This window comes from Trachurus trachurus (assembly GCF_905171665.1).
Source record: "Trachurus trachurus genome assembly, chromosome: 24".
NCBI classification, from domain to species: Eukaryota; Metazoa; Chordata; class Actinopteri; order Carangiformes; family Carangidae; genus Trachurus; species Trachurus trachurus.
In genome coordinates, this window is record NC_139910.1 from 18,365,084 (window position 1) to 18,390,318 (window position 25,235).

Consider the following 25,235-nt stretch of genomic DNA (forward strand, 5'->3'; position numbering starts at 1 on the left):
CATATGACTTTCATGAAGGGATCATCGCTACTGGCGGAGTCAGCAAATCGGGCACTAGGGGGTGTTATAGCTAAAATAAAGACTCTGAGGGATGTTGGGTACTCCACCTACTCCAAATTATATCAGAGTTGTGTGTGTCCAGTGTTAGATTATGTAGTAGGAGTATGGGGATTCAAACAGTACCCTAAATGTGAGGCTGTGCAAAACAGAGCCATGCGGTATTTTCTTGGCGTACATAAATTCACACCAACACTAGCCGTTATGGGAGATATGGGCTGGGAACCCAATGAGGTACGGTGGAGTGTATATATGGTGCGTTTATGGAATAGGATACTAGGATTAAATCGTAACAGGATTGCAAGAAAAATCTTTGAGTGGGACACTCTGACCAATGGGGCTTGGGATAGGGACATATATGACATCTTGCTGAGAGCTGGATATGAAGACCATTATTATAACAAAGAGAAAGTTGAGATTAACGTATTAAAAGAAATTATTTTTCAACAAAGTAAAGATAGATGGGCATTAGATACTTGGGGTAAACCAAAACTGCGTACTTACTGTGAAATAAAACAGGTATTTGGCCCAGAAAACTATGTTTTGTATAATTTGTCTAAAAAGAAAAGATCCCTGTGTGCTCAATTGAGAGCTGGTATTCTTGGTCTTCATATCGAGACAGGCAGATATGTTGGCACAGCAGAAGATGATAGAATTTGTAACTTATGTGACATCCGAGAAGTGGAGAATGAAATGCATTTTGTGTTCTACTGTCCTTTCTATGACTCTATAAGACAAAAATTATTTAGTAAAGTAGATCCAAATAATGAATTTGTGTGGTTGGACGATGCTGAGAAGCTAAAACTTCTTTTTTATTTGAATATTTTTGCATTTTCTTTGTTTCTTGAAGAGGCTTGGGCAATGAGACGAAGAGCGATATATTGTTGAGTACTGAAAGTAATCTGAAATTGTTTATTTATGTCACACCTGTGTGGCAAGTAACACCAACAGGAAGGACTGTCTAGTTTTTGTTTTTTTGTATTTGTTATTGTGTCTTGTAATCCCATATGGGATGGGCCACAGTGGTGGCATGACACGAAAATAAAATATTCATTCATTCATTCATTCATTCATTCATTCATTCATTCATATATCATCTGGGGGTCCGAGGGGAGTCCGACGCAGAAGGTTTGGTTGAAATCGGCCGGTGGTTTTGGAGAAAATGACCAAAAACCACACAGGCCATTCTGAAAAAAAAGGCCACCGCGCGGGTTACTTTTTTTTTTTTGACCAAAAATTAAAATTTCTCTTAACTCGGATATATCATCTGGGGGTCCGAGGGGAGTCCGACGCAGAAGGTTTGGTTGAAATCGGCCGGTGGTTTTGGAGAAAATGACCAAAAACCACACAGGCCATTTTGAAAAAAAAGGCCACCGCGCGGGTTACATTTTTTTCTTTGACCAAATTTTTTTTTTTTTTGACCAAAAATTAAAATTTCTCCAAACTCGGATATATCATCTGGGGGTCCGAGGGGAGTCCGACGCAGAAGGTTTGGTTGAAATCGGCCGGTGGTTTTGGAGAAAATGACCAAAAACCACACAGGCCATTTTGAAAAAAAAGGCCACCGCGCGGGTTACATTTTTTTTTTTGACCAAAAATTAAAATTTCTCCAAACTCGGATATATCATCTGGGGGTCCGAGGGGAGTCCGACGCAGAAGGTTTGGTTGAAATCGGCCGGTGGTTTTGGAGAAAATGACCAAAAACCACACAGGCCATTTTGAAAAAAAAGGCCACCGCGCGGGTTGCATTTTTTTCTTTGACCAAATTTTTTTTTTTTTTTGACCAAAAATTAAAATTTCTCCAAACTCGGATATATCATCTGGGGGTCCGAGGGGAGTCCGACGCAGAAGGTTTGGTTGAAATCGGCCGGTGGTTTTGGAGAAAATGACCAAAAACCACACAGGCCATTTTGAAAAAAAAAGGCCACTGCGTGGGTTACATTTTTTTTTTGGACCACTTTTTTTTTTTTTCTTCGACCAAAAATTAAAATTTCTCCAAACTTTTTGGAAAAAAAAGGCCACCGCGCGGGTTAGATTTTTTTTTTTTTTGACCAAATTTTTTTTTTTTTTTTGACCAAAAATTAAAATTTTTCAAACTCGAATATATCATCTGGGGGTCCGAGGGGAGTCCAACGCAGAAGGTTTGGTTGAAATCGGGCTGGTGGTTTTGGAGAAAATGACCACAAACAACACAGGCCATTTTGAAAAAAAAGGCCACCGCGCCGGTTACAATTTATTTTTTGACCAATTTTTTTTTTTTTTTGACCAAAAATCAAAATTACTCCAAACTCAGATATATCATCAGGGGGTCCGAGGGGAGTCCAACTCAGAAGGTTTGGTTGAAATCGGGTCGGTGGTTTTGGAGAAAATGACCAAAAACCACACAGGCCATTTTGAAAGAAAAGGCCACCGCGCGGGTTACATTTTTTTTTTTGACCAAATTATTATTATTTTTTTGACCAAAAATAAAAATTACTCCAAACTCGGATATATCATCTGGGGGTCCGAGGGGAGTCCAACGCAGAAGGTGTGGTTGAAATCGGGCCGGTGGTTTTGGAGAAAATGACCAAAAACCACACAGGCCATTTTGGAAAAAAAAGGCCACCGCGCGGGTTAGATCTTTTTTTTTTTTTTGACCAATTTTTTTTTTTTTTTGACCAAAAATTTAAATTTTTCAAACTCGGATATATCATATGGGGGTCCGAGGGGAGTCCAACTCAGAAGGTTTGGTTGAAATCGGGTCGGTGGTTTTGGAGAAAATGACCAAAAACCACACAGGCCATTTTGAAAGAAAAGGCCACCGCGCGGGTTACTTTTTTTTTTTGACCAAATTATTATTATTTTTTTGACCAAAAATAAAAATTTCTCCAAACTCGGATATATCATCTGGGGGTCCGAGGGGAGTCCAACGCAGAAGGTGTGGTTGAAATCGGGCCGGTGGTTTTGGAGAAAATGACCAAAAACCACACAGGCCATTTTGGAAAAAAAAGGCCACCGCGCGGGTTAGATCTTTTTTTTTTTTTTTGACCAAATTTTTTTTTTTTTTTGACCAAAAATTAAAATTTTTCAAACTCGGATATATCATATGGGATCCGAGGGGAGTCCAACTCAGAAGGTTTGGTTGAAATCGGGTCGGTGGTTTTGGAGAAAATGACCAAAAACCACACAAGCCATTTTGAAAGAAAAGGCCACCGCGCGGGTTACTTTTTTTTTTTTGACCAAATTATTATTATTTTTTTGACCAAAAATCAAAATTACTCCAAACTCAGATATATCATCAGGGGGTCCGAGGGGAGTCCAACTCAGAAGGTTTGGTTGAAATCGGGTCGGTGGTTTTGGAGAAAATGACCAAAAACCACACAGGCCATTTTGAAAGAAAAGGCCACCGCGCGGGTTACATTTTTTTTTTTGACCAAATTATTATTATTTTTTTGACCAAAAATAAAAATTACTCCAAACTCGGATATATCATCTGGGGGTCCGAGGGGAGTCCAACGCAGAAGGTGTGGTTGAAATCGGGCCGGTGGTTTTGGAGAAAAAGACCAAAAACCACATAGGCCATTTTGGAAAAAAAAGGCCACCGCGCGGGTTAGATCTTTTTTTTTTTTTTGACCAAATTTTTTTTTTTTTTGACCAAAAATTTAAATTTTTCAAACTCGGATATATCATATGGGGGTCCGAGGGGAGTCCAACTCAGAAGGTTTGGTTGAAATCGGGTCGGTGGTTTTGGAGAAAATGACCAAAAACCACACAGGCCATTTTGGAAAAAAAAGGCCACCGCGCGGGTTAGATCTTTTTTTTTTTTTGACCAATTTTTTTTTTTTTTTTACCAAAAATTTAAATTTTTCAAACTCGGATATATCATATGGGGGTCCGAGGGGAGTCCAACTCAGAAGGTTTGGTTGAAATCGGGTCGGTGGTTTTGGAGAAAATGACCAAAAACCACACAGGCCATTTTGAAAGAAAAGGCCACCGCGCGGGTTACTTTTTTTTTTTTGACCAAATTATTATTATTTTTTTGACCAAAAATAAAAATTTCTCCAAACTCGGATATATCATCTGGGGGTCCGAGGGGAGTCCAACGCAGAAGGTGTGGTTGAAATCGGGCCGGTGGTTTTGGAGAAAATGACCAAAAACCACACAGGCCATTTTGGAAAAAAAAGGCCACCGCGCGGGTTAGATCTTTTTTTTTTTTTTTGACCAAATTTTTTTTTTTTTTTGACCAAAAATTAAAATTTTTCAAACTCGGATATATCATATGGGATCCGAGGGGAGTCCAACTCAGAAGGTTTGGTTGAAATCGGGTCGGTGGTTTTGGAGAAAATGACCAAAAACCACACAAGCCATTTTGAAAGAAAAGGCCACCGCGCGGGTTACTTTTTTTTTTTTGACCAAATTATTATTATTTTTTTGACCAAAAATCAAAATTACTCCAAACTCAGATATATCATCAGGGGGTCCGAGGGGAGTCCAACTCAGAAGGTTTGGTTGAAATCGGGTCGGTGGTTTTGGAGAAAATGACCAAAAACCACACAGGCCATTTTGAAAGAAAAGGCCACCGCGCGGGTTACATTTTTTTTTTTGACCAAATTATTATTATTTTTTTGACCAAAAATAAAAATTACTCCAAACTCGGATATATCATCTGGGGGTCCGAGGGGAGTCCAACGCAGAAGGTGTGGTTGAAATCGGGCCGGTGGTTTTGGAGAAAATGACCAAAAACCACACAGGCCATTTTGGAAAAAAAAAGGCCACCGCGCGGGTTAGATCTTTTTTTTTTTTTGACCAAATTTTTTTTTTTTTTGACCAAAAATTTAAATTTTTCAAACTCGGATATATCATATGGGGGTCCGAGGGGAGTCCAACTCAGAAGGTTTGGTTGAAATCGGGTCGGTGGTTTTGGAGAAAATGACCAAAAACCACACAGGCCATTTTGAAAGAAAAGGCCACCGCGCGGGTTACTTTTTTTTTTTTGACCAAATTATTATTATTTTTTTGACCAAAAATAAAAATTTCTCCAAACTCGGATATATCATCTGGGGGTCCGAGGGGAGTCCAACGCAGAAGGTGTGGTTGAAATCGGGCCGGTGGTTTTGGAGAAAATGACCAAAAACCACACAGGCCATTTTGGAAAAAAAAAGGCCACGGCGCGGGTTAGATCTTTTTTTTTTTTTTTGACCAAATTTTTTTTTTTTTTTGACCAAAAATTAAAATTTTTCAAACTCGGATATATCATATGGGGGTCCGAGGGGAGTCCAACTCAGAAGGTTTGGTTGAAATCGGAACGGTGGTTTTGGAGAAAATGACCAAAAACCACACAAGCCATTTTGAAAGAAAAGGCCACCGCGCGGGTTACTTTTTTTTTTTTGACCAAATTATTATTATTTTTTTTGACCAAAAATAAAAATTACTCCAAACTCGGATATATCATCTGGGGGTCCGAGGGGAGTCCAACGCAGAAGGTGTGGTTGAAATCGGGCCGGTGGTTTTGGAGAAAATGACCAAAAACCACACAGGCCATTTTGAAAAAAAAGGCCACCGCGCGGGTTACTTTTTTTTTTTTTGACCAAAAATTTAAATTTCTCCAAACTCGGATATATCATCTGGGGGTCCGAGGGGAGTCCGACGCAGAAGGTTTGGTTGAAATCGGGTCGGTGGTTTTGGAGAAAATGACCACCACCACCATTTTGAAAAAAAAGGCCACCGCGCGGGTTACATTTTTTTTTTTGACCAAATTCTTTTTTTTTTTTTTGACCAAAAATTAAAATTACTCCAAACTCGGATATATCATCTGGGGGTCCGAGCGGAGTCCAACGCAGAAGGTTTGGTTGAAATCGGGTCGGTGGTTTTGGAGAAAATGACCAAAAACCACACAGGCCATTTTGGAAAAAAAAGGCCACCGCGCGGGTTAGATCTTTTTTTTTTTTTTGACCAAATTTTTTTTTTTTTTTGACCAAAAATTAAAAATTTTCAAACTCGGATATATCATATGGGGGTCCGAGGGGAGTCCAACTCAGAAGGTTTGGTTGAAATCGGGTCGGTGGTTTTGGAGAAAATGACCAAAAACCACACAGGCCATTTTGAAAGAAAAGGCCACCGCGCGGGTTACTTTTTTTTTTTTGACCAAATTATTATTTTTTTTTTTACCAAAAATAAAAATTACTCCAAACTCGGATATATCATCTGGGGGTCCGAGGGGAGTCCAACGCAGAAGGTGTGGTTGAAATAGGGCCGGTGGTTTTGGAGAAAATGACCAAAAACCACACAGGCCATTTTGGAAAAAAAAGGCCACCGCGCGGGTTAGATCTTTTTTTTTTCTTTTGACCAAATATTTTTTTTTTTTGACCAAAAATTAAAAATTTTCAAACTCGGATATATCATATGGGGGTCCGAGGGGAGTCCAACTCAGAAGGTTTGGTTGAAATCGGGTCGGTGGTTTTGGAGAAAATGACCAAAAACCACACAAGCCATTTTGAAAGAAAAGGCCACCGCGCGGGTTACTTTTTTTTTTTTGACCAAATTATTATTATTTTTTTGACCAAAAATAAAAATTACTCCAAACTCGGATATATCATCTGGGGGTCCGAGGGGAGTCCAACGCAGAAGGTTTGGTTGAAATCGGGCCAGTGGTTTTGGAGAAAATGACCAAAAACCACACAGGCCATTTTGAAAAAAAAGGCCACCGCGCGGGTTACATTTTTTTTTTTGACCAAAAATTTAAATTTCTCCAAACTCGGATATATCATCTGGGGGTCCGAGGGGAGTCCGACGCAGAAGGTTTGGTTGAAATCGGGTCGGTGGTTTTGGAGAAAATGACCACCACACAGGCCATTTTGAAAAAAAAGGCCACCGCGCGGGTTACATTTTTTTTTTTGACCAAATTCTTTTTTTTTTTTTGACCAAAAATTAAAATTACTCCAAACTCGGATATATCATCTGGGGGTCCGAGGGGAGTCCAACGCAGAAGGTTTGGTTGAAATCGGGTCGGTGGTTTTGGAGAAAATGACCAAAAACCACACAGGCCATTTTGAAAAAAAAGGCCACCGCACGGGTTACTTTTTTTTTTTTGACCAAATTTTTTTTTTTTTTCGACCAAAAATTAAAATTTCTCCAAACTCGGATATATCATCTAGGGGTCCGAGGGGAGTCCAACGCAGAAGGTGTGGTTGAAATCGGGCTGGTGGTTTTGGAGAAAATGACCAAAAACCACACAGGCTATTTTGGAAAAAAAAGGCCACCGCGCGGGTTAGATCTTTTTTTTTTTTGACCAATTATTTTTTTTTTTTTTTGACCAAAAATTAAAATTTTTCAAACTCGGATATATCATCTGGGGGTCCGAGGGGAGTCCAACGCAGAAGGTTTGGTTGAAATCGGCCGGTGGTTTTGGAGAAAATGACCAAAAACCACACAGGCCATTTGGAAAAAAAAGGCCACCGCGCGGGTTACATTTTTTTTTTGGACCAAATTCTTTTTTTTTTTTTTGACCAAAAATTAAAATTACTCCAAACTCGGATATATCATCTGGGGGTCCGAGCGGAGTCCAACGCAGAAGGTTTGGTTGAAATCGGGTCGGTGGTTTTGGAGAAAATGACCAAAAACGACACAGGCCATTTTGGAAAAAAAAGGCCACCGCGCGGGTTAGATCTTTTTTTTTTTTTTGACCAAATTTTTTTTTTTTTTTGACCAAAAATTAAAAATTTTCAAACTCGGATATATCATATGGGGGTCCGAGGGGAGTCCAACTCAGAAGGTTTGGTTGAAATCGGGTCGGTGGTTTTGGAGAAAATGACCAAAAACCACACAGGCCATTTTGAAAGAAAAGGCCACCGCGCGGGTTACTTTTTTTTTTTTGACCAAATTATTATTTTTTTTTTTACCAAAAATAAAAATTACTCCAAACTCGGATATATCATCTGGGGGTCCGAGGGGAGTCCAACGCAGAAGGTGTGGTTGAAATAGGGCCGGTGGTTTTGGAGAAAATGACCAAAAACCACACAGGCCATTTTGGAAAAAAAAGGCCACCGCGCGGGTTAGATCTTTTTTTTTTCTTTTGACCAAATATTTTTTTTTTTTGACCAAAAATTAAAAATTTTCAAACTCGGATATATCATATGGGGGTCCGAGGGGAGTCCAACTCAGAAGGTTTGGTTGAAATCGGGTCGGTGGTTTTGGAGAAAATGACCAAAAACCACACAAGCCATTTTGAAAGAAAAGGCCACCGCGCGGGTTACTTTTTTTTTTTTGACCAAATTATTATTATTTTTTTGACCAAAAATAAAAATTACTCCAAACTCGGATATATCATCTGGGGGTCCGAGGGGAGTCCAACGCAGAAGGTTTGGTTGAAATCGGGCCAGTGGTTTTGGAGAAAATGACCAAAAACCACACAGGCCATTTTGAAAAAAAAGGCCACCGCGCGGGTTACATTTTTTTTTTTGACCAAAAATTTAAATTTCTCCAAACTCGGATATATCATCTGGGGGTCCGAGGGGAGTCCGACGCAGAAGGTTTGGTTGAAATCGGGTCGGTGGTTTTGGAGAAAATGACCACCACACAGGCCATTTTGAAAAAAAAGGCCACCGCGCGGGTTACATTTTTTTTTTTGACCAAATTCTTTTTTTTTTTTTGACCAAAAATTAAAATTACTCCAAACTCGGATATATCATCTGGGGGTCCGAGGGGAGTCCAACGCAGAAGGTTTGGTTGAAATCGGGTCGGTGGTTTTGGAGAAAATGACCAAAAACCAAACAGGCGATTTTGAAAAAAGACGACAGGTACGCGCCTGTCGTTTTTTTTTGACCAAATTTTTTTTTTTTTTTCGACCAAAAATTAAAATTTCTCCAAACTCGGATATATCATCTAGGGGTCCGAGGGGAGTCCAACGCAGAAGGTGTGGTTGAAATCGGGCTGGTGGTTTTGGAGAAAATGACCAAAAACCACACAGGCTATTTTGAAAAAAGACGACAGACGCGCGGTAGTCTTTTTTTTTGACCAATTATTTTTTTTTTTTTTGACCAAAAATTAAAATTTTTCAAACTCGGATATATCATCTGGGGGTCCGAGGGGAGTCCAACGCAGAAGGTTTGGTTGAAATCGGCCGGTGGTTTTGGAGAAAATGACCAAAAACCACACAGGCCATTTGGAAAAAAAAGGCCACCGCGCGGGTTACATTTTTTTTTTGGACCAAAAATTTAAATTTCTCCAAACTCGGATATATCATCTGGGGGTCCGAGGGGAGTCCAACGCAGAAGGTTTGGTTGAAATCGGGCCGGTGGTTTTGGAGAAAATGACCAAAAACCACACAGGCCATTTTGAAAAAAAAGGCCACCGCGCGGGTTACATTTTTTTTTTGGACCAAAAATTAAAATTTCTCCAAACTCGGATATATCATCTGGGGGTCCGAGGGGAGTCCAACGCAGAAGGTTTGGTTGAAATCGGGCCGGTGGTTTTGGAGAAAATGACCAAAAACCACACAGGCCATTTTGAAAAAAGAGGCCACCGCGCGGGTTACATTTTTTTTTTTTTACCAAATTTTTTTGGCCCTCTGCTGAGGGCTGTACGGTCCCTGTATGACCGGAGCAGGAGCTTGGTTCGCATTGCCGGTCAGACCTGTTCCCGGTGCGTGTTGGACTCCGGCAGGGCTGCCAACGCAAAATACAATGTAAAAATATCATCTGGGGGTCCGAGGGGAGTCCAACGCAGAAGGTTTGGTTGATGTAAAAATGGCAGCTAACAACTCTCTGTTAGGCTATGTCAGCTCTGCAGTGTCAGACTTCTCCCGCTGGTGGGGCGTTCCTCAACCCCGCCTAACTTTTCATACATTAAGGAAGTTATTCGGTTTTATTTTGAAGGTTATGACCGGAAGTCAAAACTTTCCCCCCCAGCTGGTTTGATTTGCATACCGACTGTGCGGCGTGGCCGACTTCCGTGCTCCCTCCGATAAGTAGGCAGTCTTTGAACCGCCACAGCGGAACTGGTCACAAACCGCTGTGAGGACTCTGCGTGTGTTCAACAGAAAAGTTGAGTATAATCCCTAAACTGTTTTTGTCCTTCTTAATTCTTACGCGGTGAACATGTAGTGCTCGTCGAATTCAGATTTCATGTTGCTCTAGTAGTGTTTGTCTGCAGCAGAGAGGGGAAACCATCCGGTTTGAAATTCAAAGTGAGGCACAGTAACAACGTCAACAGTGCACTGTGTACAGTAAATAGTTATGACGATGTGGCGTGACAACTAACTCAGTGTGTTTGCTGTTGAATTTTGAAGTGTCAAGATCTGTAGCATCTCTGTGTGTGTGTAGACTTTATGTCGCTTTTTTTAATATAAGTTGTGCTTGAGTCGGGCGAGACTCCACGGTTAATCCACGGAACAAGAAAAAGCTCCACACTGTTGCTTTGTGTTTCTTATAATGTAGGAAACAGCCTCCAATCTCCACATGTTTTGTTTGTAATGTAGGCTACTGAGGTTATGTGAAACATTATTTTAACACAAGTGGGGTTTCCGTGTCCTACTTTAGCTGTATGGTAACAACCAAAGCAAGGCATGATGGCAGAGGGTTACTGTAAATCGTTTTCCTAACAGTTTAGTGCTTTTAGCTGAAAAGGAAAGAATGCATCATATTTCAACAACAAAGTGTCATAATTTGCATGATATTTTATTTTTTTACCTCAAGAAGAATGAACTTCTCAACCATTCAGCTAACTTTGATTTTATGAAAAGCACTTTTCAGGAAGAAATGGCTTAAAAATGAAGGCTGCACTAGCGTTATCCTTATCCCTCACTCTGAAAACTTCAATAATACCACAATACCTAAATTCTGTCCGCTGATAGTAAAGATGAATTCACCAGGGATGGGCATCACAATAATGTTTTTGACCAGTATTTAGAGTTGATCCAGTCTAACTTTTCTCCTAGAGTGGTCTAATGCAAGCAAGACACATGCACTGACCACAAACATCCAACAACTGGATTCTTAGCTTTTCAGACTCAGGCTATAAAATAAAAAATGCACTATACACTCCTTCCCCTATAAGTGCCTTATTTTATGTTTTAGGATTTGAAGCAGAAATAGCAGCAAAAATAGCTTGGTGTACACATTTCGTCTTTTGCCAATTAATATTCTATGAACAGGGGAAAGATGGTCCAACCCCTGTGTAGTCATGGTCAAGCAGTAATTTCTATATTTTGCATAACGTTGATGGGTAGAAGTTCAACTGTTGTCTCTGTTTCCATGGCAGCATGAGTCTTCGAGACATCAGTGAGAACGTGAAGCTGGCCCGTGAATATGCCTTGCTGGGAAACTACAACTCAGCCAGCGTCCTCTATCATGGATTGCTAGAACAAATCAAAAAGTATTTGTACACTGTGCGGGACAGCAGTTTACAGCAGAGATGGCAGCAGGTAAATATGACAGTGAAAGCCTAACTGATCATATTCAATAGAATTTGGCTTCTCTGATGCACATAGGTTTTCTTTTTTTTTCAGTTGTGGCAAGAAATCAGTGAAGAGAATCGACAGGTTCAGGATATAATGTCAACCCTGGAGAACTTTCAGCTGGACACGACGCCTGTTAAACCCAGTAACCATGATGATTGCGACATCAGGCCTGTTCATGTGGATCAGAGGTATGGAAGTTGTTTATTCATGTACAGTTGTGATTTCCAACTCATCTTATTCTTGAATCCTTTTTTCACCGTGAGAATCCATTTTCATACTTTCTAAACTTCGTTCGCTGTTCACCTTTGCTGTTCTCTAATCTGTCATCGGGAGTTGTATGAGCCATTTGTGTGTGAACAATAGCCCAACACAGTCATATGATTGGGATTAGCAGACTTGAGTCCCTGATGTGAGTCTGGATTGTTTCTGCTTTGCCCTGTGGAAAGGTGCCCTGAAAGCCTCACACTGCTTCTTTGTTTGCTTGGTTGGTTTTTACTTCACACATGAGTCTGGTCGCATTAACACATTTGTTGAATATTTCCTCGAGCACTGTAGTGTAGAAGTCATTTATTCAGAATATAATGGCATAATATAATTTAAATAAACTTGAACACTTCTAAAGCCAATATAAATATACCACAGACATATTTTTTAAATGATTGCCTTTCTAGTGTTTTTTGTTTTCTCAGTCACTGAATTACATCACTCGGTAGCACACTGGCATCAGTAAACGGCTTAACAGAAAATGCTGAGTAGTATAATTGTTTGGAATGTAAAAATGCATGTCTTAAATGATTAAATGTATGAAAGGCAAAAAAGAGAAGCTGCTGAGAGAGAACCAACATCACAAATACAAGTAGGCCAACATTAATAACCATGCAGATATATACACACACACACAGTAACACACTTCATATGCACAACCACAAACATGTTTTGTTGTTTCATGCATGGGTGATTACAACACAACATGAATAGCCTATCTCCCCCAAGTCCCAAGTAGCCACAGGAGGGGATTATTGGACTGTTTGTGTTTTGTGCACCATGATGGTACCACGATAAGTCGACTATGAAAATAAGTCGGTGTCAGTATTTTTTTAGTCAACAAAATTTTCCCCAAACATGGATTTGTTTTTTTGACAGTCAATCATTATTATGTTTTTTTTTTAATGTATTATTTATGGTCAAACTGCCTTCAGTCCTCTGTCCACGAGATCTGGACCCAGATCCAGGTGAAGTAAAGATAACTGAACTAAAGATAACTGGAAGTGACAGTCATTACTGACCTTGCTGTATGTTCATTAAAAAGTACAAGGCCAACAAACCTTATCGAACCACCTGTTTCACAAGCTAAAGAGAAGAGAAGAGCTTGTGTCTGTCTGTATGGGAGCCTAATTGTGCTCTTTTGGTTTGTATTGAGAACCCCCTTGAAAACAAGATTGTTTGTCTAATGGGGTTAAGATAGTCTGATTTGAATCAACCGCAATATGATTTTATTATGTATTGTACAGCCCCACAAGTCTGGTGGACATCTGACCAGAGCGAATCAGCTGTGCATCATGGCTTCTCCTGGCACACACTTATTTACTTAGACTCATTTAATGCAATGAATGCAATGAAAAACCTACAACAAAAAAGCACAGTTGTAATAATATACACATTTATACATGGTTTTAAGAACAGGTCATCAGAATGATTCTCAGATTATTGCCGACAGGACTTGTTACTCTTCTTTTCACAGACACTCTCCTTGTCCTGTGAGACGGCCTGCTAACCCTTATAAAGACAGCAAACCCCCCAACAACCGGCTCAGCGTGGCTGTAAGGGCCCAGCAGAGGCACTCAGCTCGAGGGGCCAACGGAGACAGAAGCAAACTCTCCAAGGGCAAAGAAAAGAAGGAGTCAAAAGAGGCAAAGGAGGCTGCTGGCAAAACAAAAGATGATAAGGTGAACATTTTGAAAGAATGCACCACCTTCACCATCATTTTATCAGAGAAGAACATAGTATATCCAGGCACAACTGTTTGCATTGTCGATTCAACACATATTGCTTTTGCACCTGCAGCTATGCCTTGCCTGTCATTCCAGTTTTAGTCCTAAAGAAAACAAACCACATGGATTACGTTTAGAGAACAGGGAGCAGTAATGATGAGTCATGTCTCCCTTTCAGAACAAAGCAGAGGTCCAGGAGAAGGAAGTGAAAAAGTTTGATGGGACAGGATATGACAAAGACCTTGTGGAAGCTCTGGAGAGAGACATTATATCTCAGAATCCAAACGTCAAATGGTATGTTTTACTAGTTCACAGAGAAGACATGCACATGTGATTCATTCAGGTTTCTGGCATGTCATATACATTCTCATGTTCCCCATAACTGTTTATGTTCTTGACAGAGATTAATGATATTATTCTGTGTTTATGAAAAAGACCCAGACTGGTTGCTGTTATCAATGTCAATGTATTACATGGTGAGGTGTGCAAAAAATGAAGGAGTGTGAATACTTCCTGAAGTTTGATGCCACTAACGAATGTTAATATATTTTTTTAACTGACTAATATTTTACCACTAGTTCAAGGTATGGGATTTTTTTTTGATAAAAGATTATTGTAATTGAAAGTGAAACATTGAAAAAACAATAATTGTTTTCTAATCAGCCTTTATTTGGCTCATACAAAACATTTTTGTGTTGTTGTTTTTAATCTAGGGCTATAATCATTTCACTCAGACATTAGAAACACTGATTTGAAGATGGAAACTCAGAGCTCTGCAGAGCTTTAGGTAGGAGGGTGTGGTTTGTCGTGCACTGCATGATTAGCAGCTGTCCTTTGAACTACTGAAAGGAGCCTCTGTCTGCCCTGTCTCTGCAGGGACAACATCGCAGACTTGGAAGATGCGAAAAAGCTGCTGAAAGAAGCGGTTGTGTTGCCAATGTGGATGCCGGCGTTTTTCAAAGGCATAAGAAGACCATGGAAGGTACAGACTGAGGAGATTTTAGTCTGTTCTCTGTTATTGTTATGTATCACTCTGACATGGAACTAATCCGTCACTGCAGGGGGTGCTCATGGTGGGACCTCCAGGCACGGGGAAAACACTCCTGGCCAAAGCCGTTGCTACTGAATGCAGGACCACATTCTTTAATGTCTCCTCATCTACGCTCACCTCCAAGTACAGAGGGGAGTCAGAGAAGCTGGTTCGCCTTCTGTTTGAAATGGTGAGATGTCACTTTCTTAGGATTCTTGCATGTTTGGGTGTCATAGCTATCCATCTATATTAGACTTTTGCTTTTATATTGTCAGGTTGGTACTACCTCTTCCACCACATCTGATATTTTTTATATCAACAGTGAATCAAAACTATGAATATTTCAGTAGCTCTGTTTTTAATTCTTTAAGTGCATGTGGCAGTGATATGTAATTGTGGCTCACGTCACGTCTGAGATGCAACAGATGTGTGCCGAATCACACTCGATATTCGAACATCAGGGTAATGGACTCATGATCTCAGTCATTGTGTGTGTCTTCATACAGGCACGTTTTTACGCTCCCACTACAATCTTCATCGATGAAATAGACTCCATGTGCAGCCGCAGAGGGACCTCAGAGGAGCACGAGGCCAGCCGGAGAGTGAAGGCAGAGCTGCTGGTGCAGATGGATGGTAAAACACCAGTGACATCTTCTTAAAAATGTGTTCACCAAGTCTAGCAGTATATCCATTTCTCCAGTGTTCTTGGTGTCTGTTTTACCTGCAGAAACCTCTGATTGGCATTTGTTTACAGAGGCTTTCACTCTTGTTGCTGTTGTTCAGGTGTCGGTGGAGCATCAGAAAATGAAGACCCGTCAAAGATGGTCATGGTCCTTGCTGCCACCAACTTCCCATGGGACATTGATGAAGCTCTGAGGAGACGGCTGGAGAAGAGGATCTACATCCCTCTACCTTCAAGTACAGTCATTTCTTTACTGCATGGCACTGTCGTCTCTGTACGATTACCTAGGTTATTCTTATCTGACCTCTAATATTATTTAACTTCTAGAAAACAAGTTTTTGACTATAAAGATTCAAATGTAAATATGGATGTTAGTTGCACCCTTGATAACTAGAATGTGGGATGATACTGTAGTCGTACATATCCCCCAAAAGGCCCCCAGACCAAATAGTCAGTGATGCTTCGTAGTTGGGCATCCAGCTTTGACTTCAGTAGCTAGCTGGGTGTAATATAAATAAAATAAAAATCAGGGGTCATGTTAACCAAATATTCTCCGTCAGTGACAGGTTTTTTAAACTGGTGACAGAAAAATCTAACTTGCGCAAAACAAATACTCCTTCAACAAATACTCACACGGGCGCTGCTTGATGTTTTTATACATCCATGGTGAACATACTGTAAGTGATGGCACTGTGTGGTTGTCTCTGTTCAGATTGAATGTTAATTAAAAATGAATGAATGAAAATTAAATGCTGTTGTCTTTATTATCATTAAAAAATAATGTTCAGGAACATGAGCTTCATGGCTGCTCGACTCACTAACATCTTTCTGTCTGCAGCCAAGGGACGAGTGGAACTGCTCAGGATCAACCTGAAGGAACTGGAGCTGGCCGGCGACGTGAATTTGGATAAGATCGCAGACCAGATGGAGGGTTACTCAGGCGCCGACATCACCAATGTGTGCAGGTAAAGTCTATCTTCGACTAAAATCTACTTTCTTCACAGTAGCAAACAAAAGCACAGACAAAACAGCACAATTTAGTTCGGTAGATGCAACAAGGTATATTTTAATTTTCCTGCATTTGGACTGTTGATTGTAAAGATTGAATGTAAAAACTTCAGATCAGTGAGGGCAGAGATTCATATGATTTAAAGCATCTATTGAAATCTGTGGAAATGATGAGTATTTGGGCCATTTTGAGAATAAAACAATCTGAAATTTCAAGAATGAAGTCTAATATTTCAAATAAGTCTTAATATTACAAGAAGAAAGTTGTAACTTCACAGAGAAAAAGATCTCATCTGATGAGCATAAAGTTGTAATTTTAGGTTTCATTAATAATGAGACTCAATCTTTTGGCTGAGCCTCATTTTCTAATGTTAGAAAAAGAGTGATGAAACAAAGCTGCTGTTTTATACTGCAGGGATGCCTCTCTGATGGCCATGAGGCGAAGGATCGAGGGCCTCACACCGGAGGAGATCCGTAACATTTCCCGGGACGAGATGCACATGCCAACAACCATGGAGGACTTTGAATCAGCCCTGAGGAAAGTGTCCAAATCAGTGTCTGCAGCTGACCTGGAGAAGTATGAGAAGTGGATCGAAGAATTTGGGTCCTGCTGAAAAAAAAGTGTCTGAATGAATGACTGGTTGTGTAACATGTGTGTGTAGTTTCATGTCTGTCTGTGTTTGTGTTGGTGTGTGTGTCAGGCTGTGGCTGAGTGTTTTTTGAAGCTGGTGATGCATTACTAAATAAAATGGCATCTCTTCCTGTTGTAAATTATTAGTTTTGAAGTTGGGAAAGGTCAAAGTAGCTCATTTACCACATGTGATCAGGCGAAACCAAAACCTTTTGGACTTCCACACGGAAAGAAATTTTAATAGAAAACTATTTTGACAATCTTGAAACCACCAAACCTGAGCAGCAAACTTAGCAGCCAGTGTTTCCTCCAGAGCTGCTTCACCTTTCCTTCTCAAGTGTCATAACATTTGATTTGTTGTGTCTGACAGTAAGATACTGCACAAACTGACAATTGTTCTTCTTCTTGTATTTGTTTTTTCAATGATGCACTTCATTTTCTGTGAAATTGACCAGTGTGGTTCTTTCACATTTTTGTTGACACTAACAGGATGTTTCTATAAATAAAGTTAACAAGTTTATGAATATTAACATCGTCTCATATCTTAATTTATTTGTCATCCGTATGTGGTGTGTTAGTTGGTGTGTGGTATTTTGAGCCTTGTGACTGTTGTTGATGATAAAAACATGAGCTAAGACAGACAGCCGTCAAACTGAAGTCATCCTGTCTGCTGCCGGAGTGATTAGTAATTTTTGTTGAGTAAAAAAGGGAGGAAAAACTCTGCTGCAGGCTGTGATGAGTAATGTGTTTGGTCTGTGGGTTTCAGATAATGACCAAAAAGTTGTACGCACTTATAACAATTTCATCATGTTCTCAAATTCTACATTTACACCAGTTCTACATCTCTGAGGCTGACATACAGATAGGCTATCAATAATTGTATTATGACACATATTTCCACAAACCACAGTTGTCTGTACTGTCATAAAATGTGATCAGATCTTATCTATACCACAAATGGAAACTGTCCCTTAATTAATATAATAGCAGATCTTTTTTGCATTTCTTAAACTCAGCCATTGAACACTTACAGTGGTAGTGGAAAATCCAAGTCAACCCTTAGATTTACTAACTGGTTGAAGCTCATTTGGCACCAAGAACCTCAAACCAAAAGTCTCTTGTAGCTGCTCAGTGTTCGGACCATTCCTCTTTAAAGAGCTGCATCAGCTCACACAGATTCTCAGGACGTTTGCTTTTCATGTTTCTCACCTGAAGTCAGCCCACAGCATCTCCACTGGATTAAGGTCTAGGCTCTGACTGGGCCGCTCCTTTATCTGAAGTCTTTCCGTGGTGGATTTACTCCTGCTGCATCAGAGGCTTCTCCTGAGCCTCAGCAGGTGGACAGACACCCTGACATGATCCTGAAAAAACCCTGATAAGCCTGAGGATTTATTTCCCCTAAAGTTGTGTGGAGATTCCTAGACTGCAGCCCTAGATCAAGCCAATTCAACCTTAGTCTCATCAGTCCATAAAACACTTCCCAGTAGTGTCTGCTCCTGGACACACATCATTATGTGCGAAATCAAGAAGAGAGACGTGAATCAGCTCCAATAATTCTTTGACTCTGAGCTTCTTTGTCACATGACTGAGCACCTGAGCTGCACATCCACAGAACTGATTCATCTCCATCTACAGTGTGTTTAACTGTGGACTGACGGAAATCTAAACTCTGAGACGACTATGTAAGACCCAGCTTCATGAAAATCAACCATTCATGATCAGGTTTATCCATAAATGTAGGTCATTTAACTGTAAATACAGAGTCAAGATGCTGTGTACTGAGCTTTATGGTTGTGCTGTGTCCACTGTGTTGTGTGCATTTTCACACTAAAGTTGTTTTCTGAGGTTGTCTTGTGTTTTTTTGTTTGCTTCACTGTGTTGAGCCGCTCTATTAGTCCAGCTCGGTCTTTATAGTCGCTTTCTGAAGGGAACCTCAGTCTGTGAGCCGTTCTAATGTTAGATTAGACACTGCCCTTATTAAGGCTTCTGCATTATAAAAGAAAGAAAACATGTTGACAATGTGCTCTTTCAGCTCACAACCACAATAATGGCACAAATTCAGACATCATGTGACTTTACAGTCCAGCTTCCATTCATACAGTAAATGCAGACAAAACAGCTCAAATTAAAAATACTGGTTGTTTTATTCTTCAGCAACACATCTGAATTCATGCCTGGCACACCTTTTTGCCTTACAGGCTAATTCAGTATCATCTACAGCACTTGTTTGTTCTCAGGGTATCAATTTGGAGTTGGAGGCGTACAGCTGACAGGTTGAGTTGTTTTGAGTCATCATGCAGTTTCCTAGTTTTAATGTATAACCTGCTGATAGGACAGCAAACTGCATTCACAAGCTAGACTACACATGCACCTTTTGCTAATGCAGCACATCATGCATCCTGCAGCTTAACTGAACCCTGGGGAGAGACGAGGTCTCAGCTGCTCTGAGCTACACAAGCTCATGTTTTTTTGTTTTTTCTTTGAAGCATGACAATTAAGTTGGGAAACAACACAAAAACTACACTGACACTTGCCAAGTTTTCAATCAACCACCACCCGCACCAGTCTGCTTTGGTCCTTCACACACAGCCTCCTGGCAGCGATGCTCAGGAGGTCCGTCATCTCAGTCACTCCGCTCTAAAAATCATGAGATTTACCGCACACAACAAAAAAAAAGAAAAAGAAAATAATCAACATCCATGCAGGTTCGACTCCATTTTGTGCAGATTCCCTCTTTACAGACACTGTAATTTACATGAGTCCAATTATAGTAGTGATTTGTCTTCTGTCTTCGTTTAGAGTGCATAGACAATCTGAACAATCTCACTTTCACTCTCCATTAGTAACAAGGAAGCCACACACACATTAACCAAAGTAGAATAAATTATAATCCCTGTCTTCAGTGACAGGAACTCTACAACTGTCACTGAGGCACTGCGAAGAATAACAATCAACATCTGAAGCAAAACTGTGGACGACAGGAGTTCTTTTCAGTAGTGACATTCAGATCCAGTTATAAAGTGGTGTGTATGTTTGTGTTTCTGTGTATGTGTGTGTGTGTATGTGTTTGTGGGGGGGGAGAGGGTGGGTTAGGGTATTGTCTTCCCCCGTTTCATATTAAATAAACACATTTCCAATGAACTCCCTTTAGTGCATTTGCTGCCTCAGAGTTTTCTTTAACACGCAGCAATGGGGCTCAATCTGGGAGAAGAAAATACAACGCAAGAAAGACAAACAATGGGGCCTGTACACAGCTGCTACTGTACATACAGAAAGTCTCTCCGGTGAACAAAATTACTGAGTCACGCTGGGTGCATCTGCTTAAATCATCAATTTGTTCCAATTCATTTGTTCAACCTACAGTAATTACATGTGATGAGATAAACCCGGTGTCAGCTGCTAAGTTGAGATACGACAGGAAAAAAAAAACATGTTCAGTAAAAGCTTCCTGAAGTGTCACGCAGCTGAAGGGACCTCCCATCTCTTCCTCTCTGAGGACATGTTGTCGATGTCGGCTTAAAGGAGCAGCTCTACATCTTGGGAAATACACTCAGTTCCCATCCTGAGTCAATTGCTGACTTCCTGTAGTTATGTCTGTTTTTTTTTTTATCAGATCTAAGATCCAAACTTTAGCATGAAATTGAAAAACGACTTGAACCCAGCAGCAGTGGGTGGTCCCAGTTCACTAACAGCTTGACCTACTGCATGTCCCGCCTGGTCATCGGTACAGATGAAGGACCCTGGTGAACAAAGTCCAGCTGATCTGGAAATCACCACGGTAACAGAGCATTAGTGCAGTTGTATGACACAACTTTCTCTGACCGCCCACGGATGTAAATCGACCAGTTCACTGTGTCTCAGACTCACGCATCGGGCTGTATGTGCTGTGTTCACATTATCCTACGGATAAAAAAAAACTGATATAACCTACAGGTCAGCTGTGCCCTCTTATCTAAGTTTAAACTAAACCAAACCAAAGGCTTTAGGCCCAGATCTTGGTATCAGTCCTCTATCAAAATAAATAAGAGTATTTCAGAAAATGTCAAACTGTTCCTTTGGAGATCTGAGATCTCTTAAGTGACAAAAATGTAAGCCACTTTGTATTTGGAAGTCAGTCATTGCTGATATATTTAAAAAAAAAAACTTGTTACTTTTAAAGACAAGGGACAAAGTTCATCATTTGTGACTTCATAAAAGTGACTTTAAATAAAACTCAGTCTGACCAGACATTGGATCACGGAGCCTTTTTTGTTTTTTTAACAGAAAAACAACTGGTTTTCTAGTCCTCTGTAGTGAACAAGTGGAACTAAGCACGACTGCTCTAAGCTGACGTCACATCACATCACAATAATAAACCACTCACTGTGATCATGTCACTAAATCAGAGGGATTCACTTGAACCAGCATTAAACTAGGAAACTGAGTTCAGTCGGTCCGATGAGTTTAAACCACCCCCATCCCACCCCCCCAGCCCACTCCCACCCATTCATGGCTTATGTGCTTAAATTGGAGTGAAAAGCGAGTGGTTCACAATTCTGAATATAAGCGAGGGACAAAACCAGGCCATGCTGAAAATGTAACATAGTAATCAAGGTTAAAGAAAAAAACAAGGACAAACTGAAAACAAAGGAAAAGGCCAAGCCATTCCTCCCTCAGGGTTTCTTCTCTTCTCCCTCTGCTTCAATCTCTATGTTCTCCAACAGGGTGTGCTTCTCATCCTCCGGGGTCAGGGTGACAGCGTTTAGGTGAAAAATGTGCCTTCAAAAAAAGAAAAGAAAAGAGAAGAAAGAAAAAAGTGTTATACAGGTATGTTACTGGTCTATTAGTTATGTACACCTTCTGGAAACAAACTCACTTGTGTTCACAAGTTGGGAAGAACATGTCCAAGATCTTGACTATGACTGCTGATCCCACAACGCCGATCACCACCACCCACATCACCAGGAAGAAGAGCGGCAGAGACTCGGAGCAGAAGCGCCTCAGACGCTCTCTCACTTGCTCCACCCACTGACACATGGCCTGGGGACAGGATGGACACAAAGACATGAGCTCTGCTAGATTTGCAAGATGGCTTCTGTCACCACACACACACACACCTTCTGTAGAGCATATCACCCTGTACCTGTGAAGTCTGCAGTCAGTGGGACTAAAGGTGTGGTGGGGGGCAGCCATTCAGACAATTTGACCCTCAATTATGAGACCACCATTTACACACCATAGGCTTATAATGTCAGTCACTTCCATTAATCAATATGACATTTTAGATTTGTGTTAATACTTGCTTCTAAAACATCTGTACAAAATTTGATGCTGATACAGATATTTGATGTTTTTTGTGGTGTCCCCTATTATGGCTTTAGGATACCTATCAAATTTAAATGTACGATAATTGATGAAAGGGTTTATGAGCTATGCTATTCTTTTTACTGCTTGATGTTTATTGCAAAGTCTTAATCTAAGCTATTCTTACCACTAACCCTTCCACTTCCATTTGAATGCGCAGGTAAACCCGGTTAACTGAGCCAATTGATATTAAGCTTCATAGTACAGAACAGACAATGTTAGGCTCAGTTTATCCAGATAAAGAGAAGTTATCCTGGATATATGTAGCACTACAGGCCTCTGATCAGTCACTGAAACTCCAGTTTCTATGTCACTGGCACTTCCATCTGTTTTTCAGTGTGAGACAAAGTAGCAGTTGTTGGTATTATAGCTGGTCCATGGACAGCCAGCCCCATGTGGACTCATGCTGTGTTGGACTAAACTCAGGCCAAAAGTGAGGAAGATGTGGTGTTCACTGTTTTTCTATAACTTTGTTCACAACATGAGCCTTAACTGGAATCACAGATGCAGATGCAGAAATGTATTTAAGCATTATTTATACAGTTAATCTCATTGACACACAGGTTCTCATTCCCAAGAGAGACCTGGGAATGGAGTCTGTATTTCACCCTACACTTCAACAGATAACACAATTATTGTAAGATGGTACAATTTAGATTTCTTAACCATTTTCATTTCATTAAACAAGGGTGGTATATTTAATGCACACCAACAGTGCAGAAATGTTAATGATCTTCCTGTTACTGCCAACCATATTTCATGTTGTTTACTCTGTGTGTAAGGGATGAAATAGTTTGGGAAATCATGAGGATTTCTAGATTCAAAGCATGGAGGTGGAGATTTATAGGCATTCTTGTGAGCTATAACAAACTTAGACAGTGTGAATTTTATGTCAAAATATTTTTTTAAATGTGTCCTACATCTGCAGAGTGTTACAGTGACTGTTGAGAGCTACATTTGAGAGCATTCCCAGCTGTAAACTGACCCCACTTTCTGTGTTTCTTCCTTCTGATGGCCTACAGCCACAGAAACTGTGTCATTTTCACTGGAAGAAAGAAAAACCTTCACCTATCCTTCTGAGACACAGATACCTCTGAGTCACCGTGGAGGTCATCACGTAGGCTTTACTTACAGAGTAAGAGGATATAAATTCTTTGGGTGGAGTTTCCATCTGAATTTGATCCGGCTGGTTTGGTCGGTCATCGAGTCCATCATCGTATCTGACATCGTAGAGCAGGTCGGGGTCCATACGAAGAGGAGTCTCTGGGAGCTTTCCAGGAGCTGCCGTCTCCTCCTGGGTAGTCTCTGTGTGCTTCAGGGGGTACTGGCTGGTGGTGTGAGAGATCAGCTGATCCTCATCTGAGTTTAAAAAGAAAGAAATTGTGTGGAAAGAATAAGTTCTTGTGTATCTGCGTAACATTAACAACAATACTTTCAGATCAGAAGAAGCACCGTGTTTTCATACTTTTTCTAGGGTTCGGTGGATCAGTGACGACCACATCGTTCTCCCTGGGAACCCTGAAGATCTCACTGTGTCCAATGGGGTAGATGTTGGTGAACTGAGCCAGCTTCTGGAAATCTGGGCTCATCAGTAGCTTCACCTCACACATGTCAGGCTGCTGGACCTAAATGTTCAAACCCATACGATGTGAGATCACATTCAAAAACTGTATATTCATTAGGCATGTTGTAAAAAGGAAAAAGAAAACAAACAGTCTGCTGTAAACTGAAAGATATTGATGGCTACAATCTGTAACACATTCAAGTACTCGTTAGTAAGGATACTTCCAACACACTCTCTCGGCAACTTGCAGCAAGATTGATAACAAAGTGTGTACCTCTTTTCCCTCCATCTCGATCACTTCACTGAACACCTGCAGGGCCACCACCTCCTCTGAGTCGCTGTACAGCCGGTTCTGGCTCACCATCACCCGGGTGACAGTGGACACCATGTCCCCAGATTCAAACTCACTGCTTCCATTGATGCTTTCCACTGGAAAAAAAAACACAAATCAATGTATACTAACAATAACTTATCAAAATAGTGGATTATGACCTAAATGTTCCGGTCATTACTGAATTAATTACTTTTAGACACTAACAACATTGGAAGAAGCAGAATGAGAATGGATTTTTTTTTTTATCTAGTAATAGTGCAGCAGATATCTACAAACTTACAAAGTTTGCTGTCTATTTAGCCTAAAATTCAACATACTAAAAGGATTTCGCAAATTCATTACCTTAGAGAGATTAACATAGCAATTCTGGTGCTTGAATCCACATTTAAAAGATAAATATTATTTCTGTTTCTGTTTTTTTACACTATAACAAGTAATTGTTTTGTAACAGATCTAAATATGTGCTTTCTGTTGATCTTATGTGATATGCTTTATCTTGATTCTCATGAGGTGATAGATGCTCACAGAGAAGTGCTTGACAGTTGAACCTGGTGACGCCTGACAGCTCCACTGGGATGTCATTGACCAACACTTGCTCCTCGCCCACCGATATGTTTAAATTTATCTGAAAGAAAAAAACGACAAAGCTGTGGTTTGGCTGATTTGTTGCAGTTTTTTTTTCGAAATTCATGGAGGACACACCTCAGACTGGACCTTTGTTTATTAAGTTGACTCATACTGTGCACCTGCAAGTTGTTCGAGTCCTGTAACTGTGTGTGCCCCAGCGTCCCTGCTGTCACGTTGATCAGGATGTTTTCCTGTATTTCAATCAAAAGTCATAAGAAAAGAAAACAAACAAAGAGAGAGACGGGAGGGTTAACACCACCGTGTCTGCCAGTCAGGATATCCCCTCGACCAGTGAGCTAAGATTACGCTAACATCAAAATTGGCTAAATATCTTCTGTCGTTTCGGTCTTACCGTATTCAGCTGCATGGGTGACGACTCTGTGGACGTTGCTAAGGCAAAAAGAACAGACATAAGACAAACCGCTGGCCCTGCCATGTCTATTTTTGTGGTGACTTCACTTCCCAGCAGAAAGATAGCTGCTACAACAACAACATTAGCAAGACGTACGTAACGTAACGCGCATGCGTGCGGAA

General features: G+C 40.5%; 2 protein-coding genes across 2 annotated transcripts; one reads left to right on the forward strand and one right to left on the reverse strand.

The window, feature by feature from the left end:
• Positions 1 to 9,959: 9,959 nt before the first annotated feature.
• katna1 (katanin p60 (ATPase containing) subunit A 1) lies at positions 9,960 to 17,363 on the forward strand. Its single transcript, XM_084000587.1, has 11 exons — positions 9,960 to 10,076; positions 11,293 to 11,455; positions 11,540 to 11,679; positions 13,233 to 13,437; positions 13,661 to 13,776; positions 14,359 to 14,464; positions 14,544 to 14,702; positions 15,019 to 15,145; positions 15,296 to 15,430; positions 16,033 to 16,159; positions 16,618 to 17,363. Exons 2-11 carry the CDS (start codon positions 11,294 to 11,296, stop codon positions 16,814 to 16,816), a joined length of 1,476 nt encoding a protein of 491 aa, XP_083856713.1. The 5' UTR covers positions 9,960 to 10,076; position 11,293; the 3' UTR covers positions 16,817 to 17,363.
• A 1,604-nt stretch (positions 17,364 to 18,967) lies between these two features.
• ginm1 (glycoprotein integral membrane 1) lies at positions 18,968 to 25,220 on the reverse strand. Its single transcript, XM_084001353.1, has 8 exons — positions 25,054 to 25,220; positions 24,821 to 24,892; positions 24,600 to 24,699; positions 24,015 to 24,169; positions 23,642 to 23,801; positions 23,309 to 23,535; positions 21,689 to 21,852; positions 18,968 to 21,591 (listed from the first exon to the last, which is right to left on the reverse strand). The coding sequence occupies exons 1-8, from the start codon at positions 25,135 to 25,137 to the stop codon at positions 21,486 to 21,488; spliced, it is 1,068 nt and encodes a 355-aa protein (XP_083857479.1). The 5' UTR covers positions 25,138 to 25,220; the 3' UTR covers positions 18,968 to 21,485.
• Between the last annotated feature and the right edge of the window lie 15 nt (positions 25,221 to 25,235).

Bases quoted from the DNA above. Each gene is read 5' to 3' on its own strand.
- ginm1 (XM_084001353.1), bottom strand. From the start codon at position 25,137: ATGGCAGGGCCAGCGGTTTGTCTTATGTCTGTTCTTTTTGCCTTAGCA. The intron at 24,893-25,053 runs GTAAGACCGAAA...ATTGAAATACAG, and splicing joins CACCCATGCAGCTGAATACG to GAAAACATCCTGATCAACGT. The intron at 24,700-24,820 runs GTGCACAGTATG...TTTTTCTTTCAG, and splicing joins AGGACTCGAACAACTTGCAG to ATAAATTTAAACATATCGGT.
- katna1 (XM_084000587.1), top strand. From the start codon at position 11,294: ATGAGTCTTCGAGACATCAGTGAGAACGTGAAGCTGGCCCGTGAATAT. The intron at 13,438-13,660 runs GTGAACATTTTG...TCTCCCTTTCAG, and splicing joins GCAAAACAAAAGATGATAAG to AACAAAGCAGAGGTCCAGGA. The intron at 13,777-14,358 runs GTATGTTTTACT...CTGTCTCTGCAG, and splicing joins CAGAATCCAAACGTCAAATG to GGACAACATCGCAGACTTGG.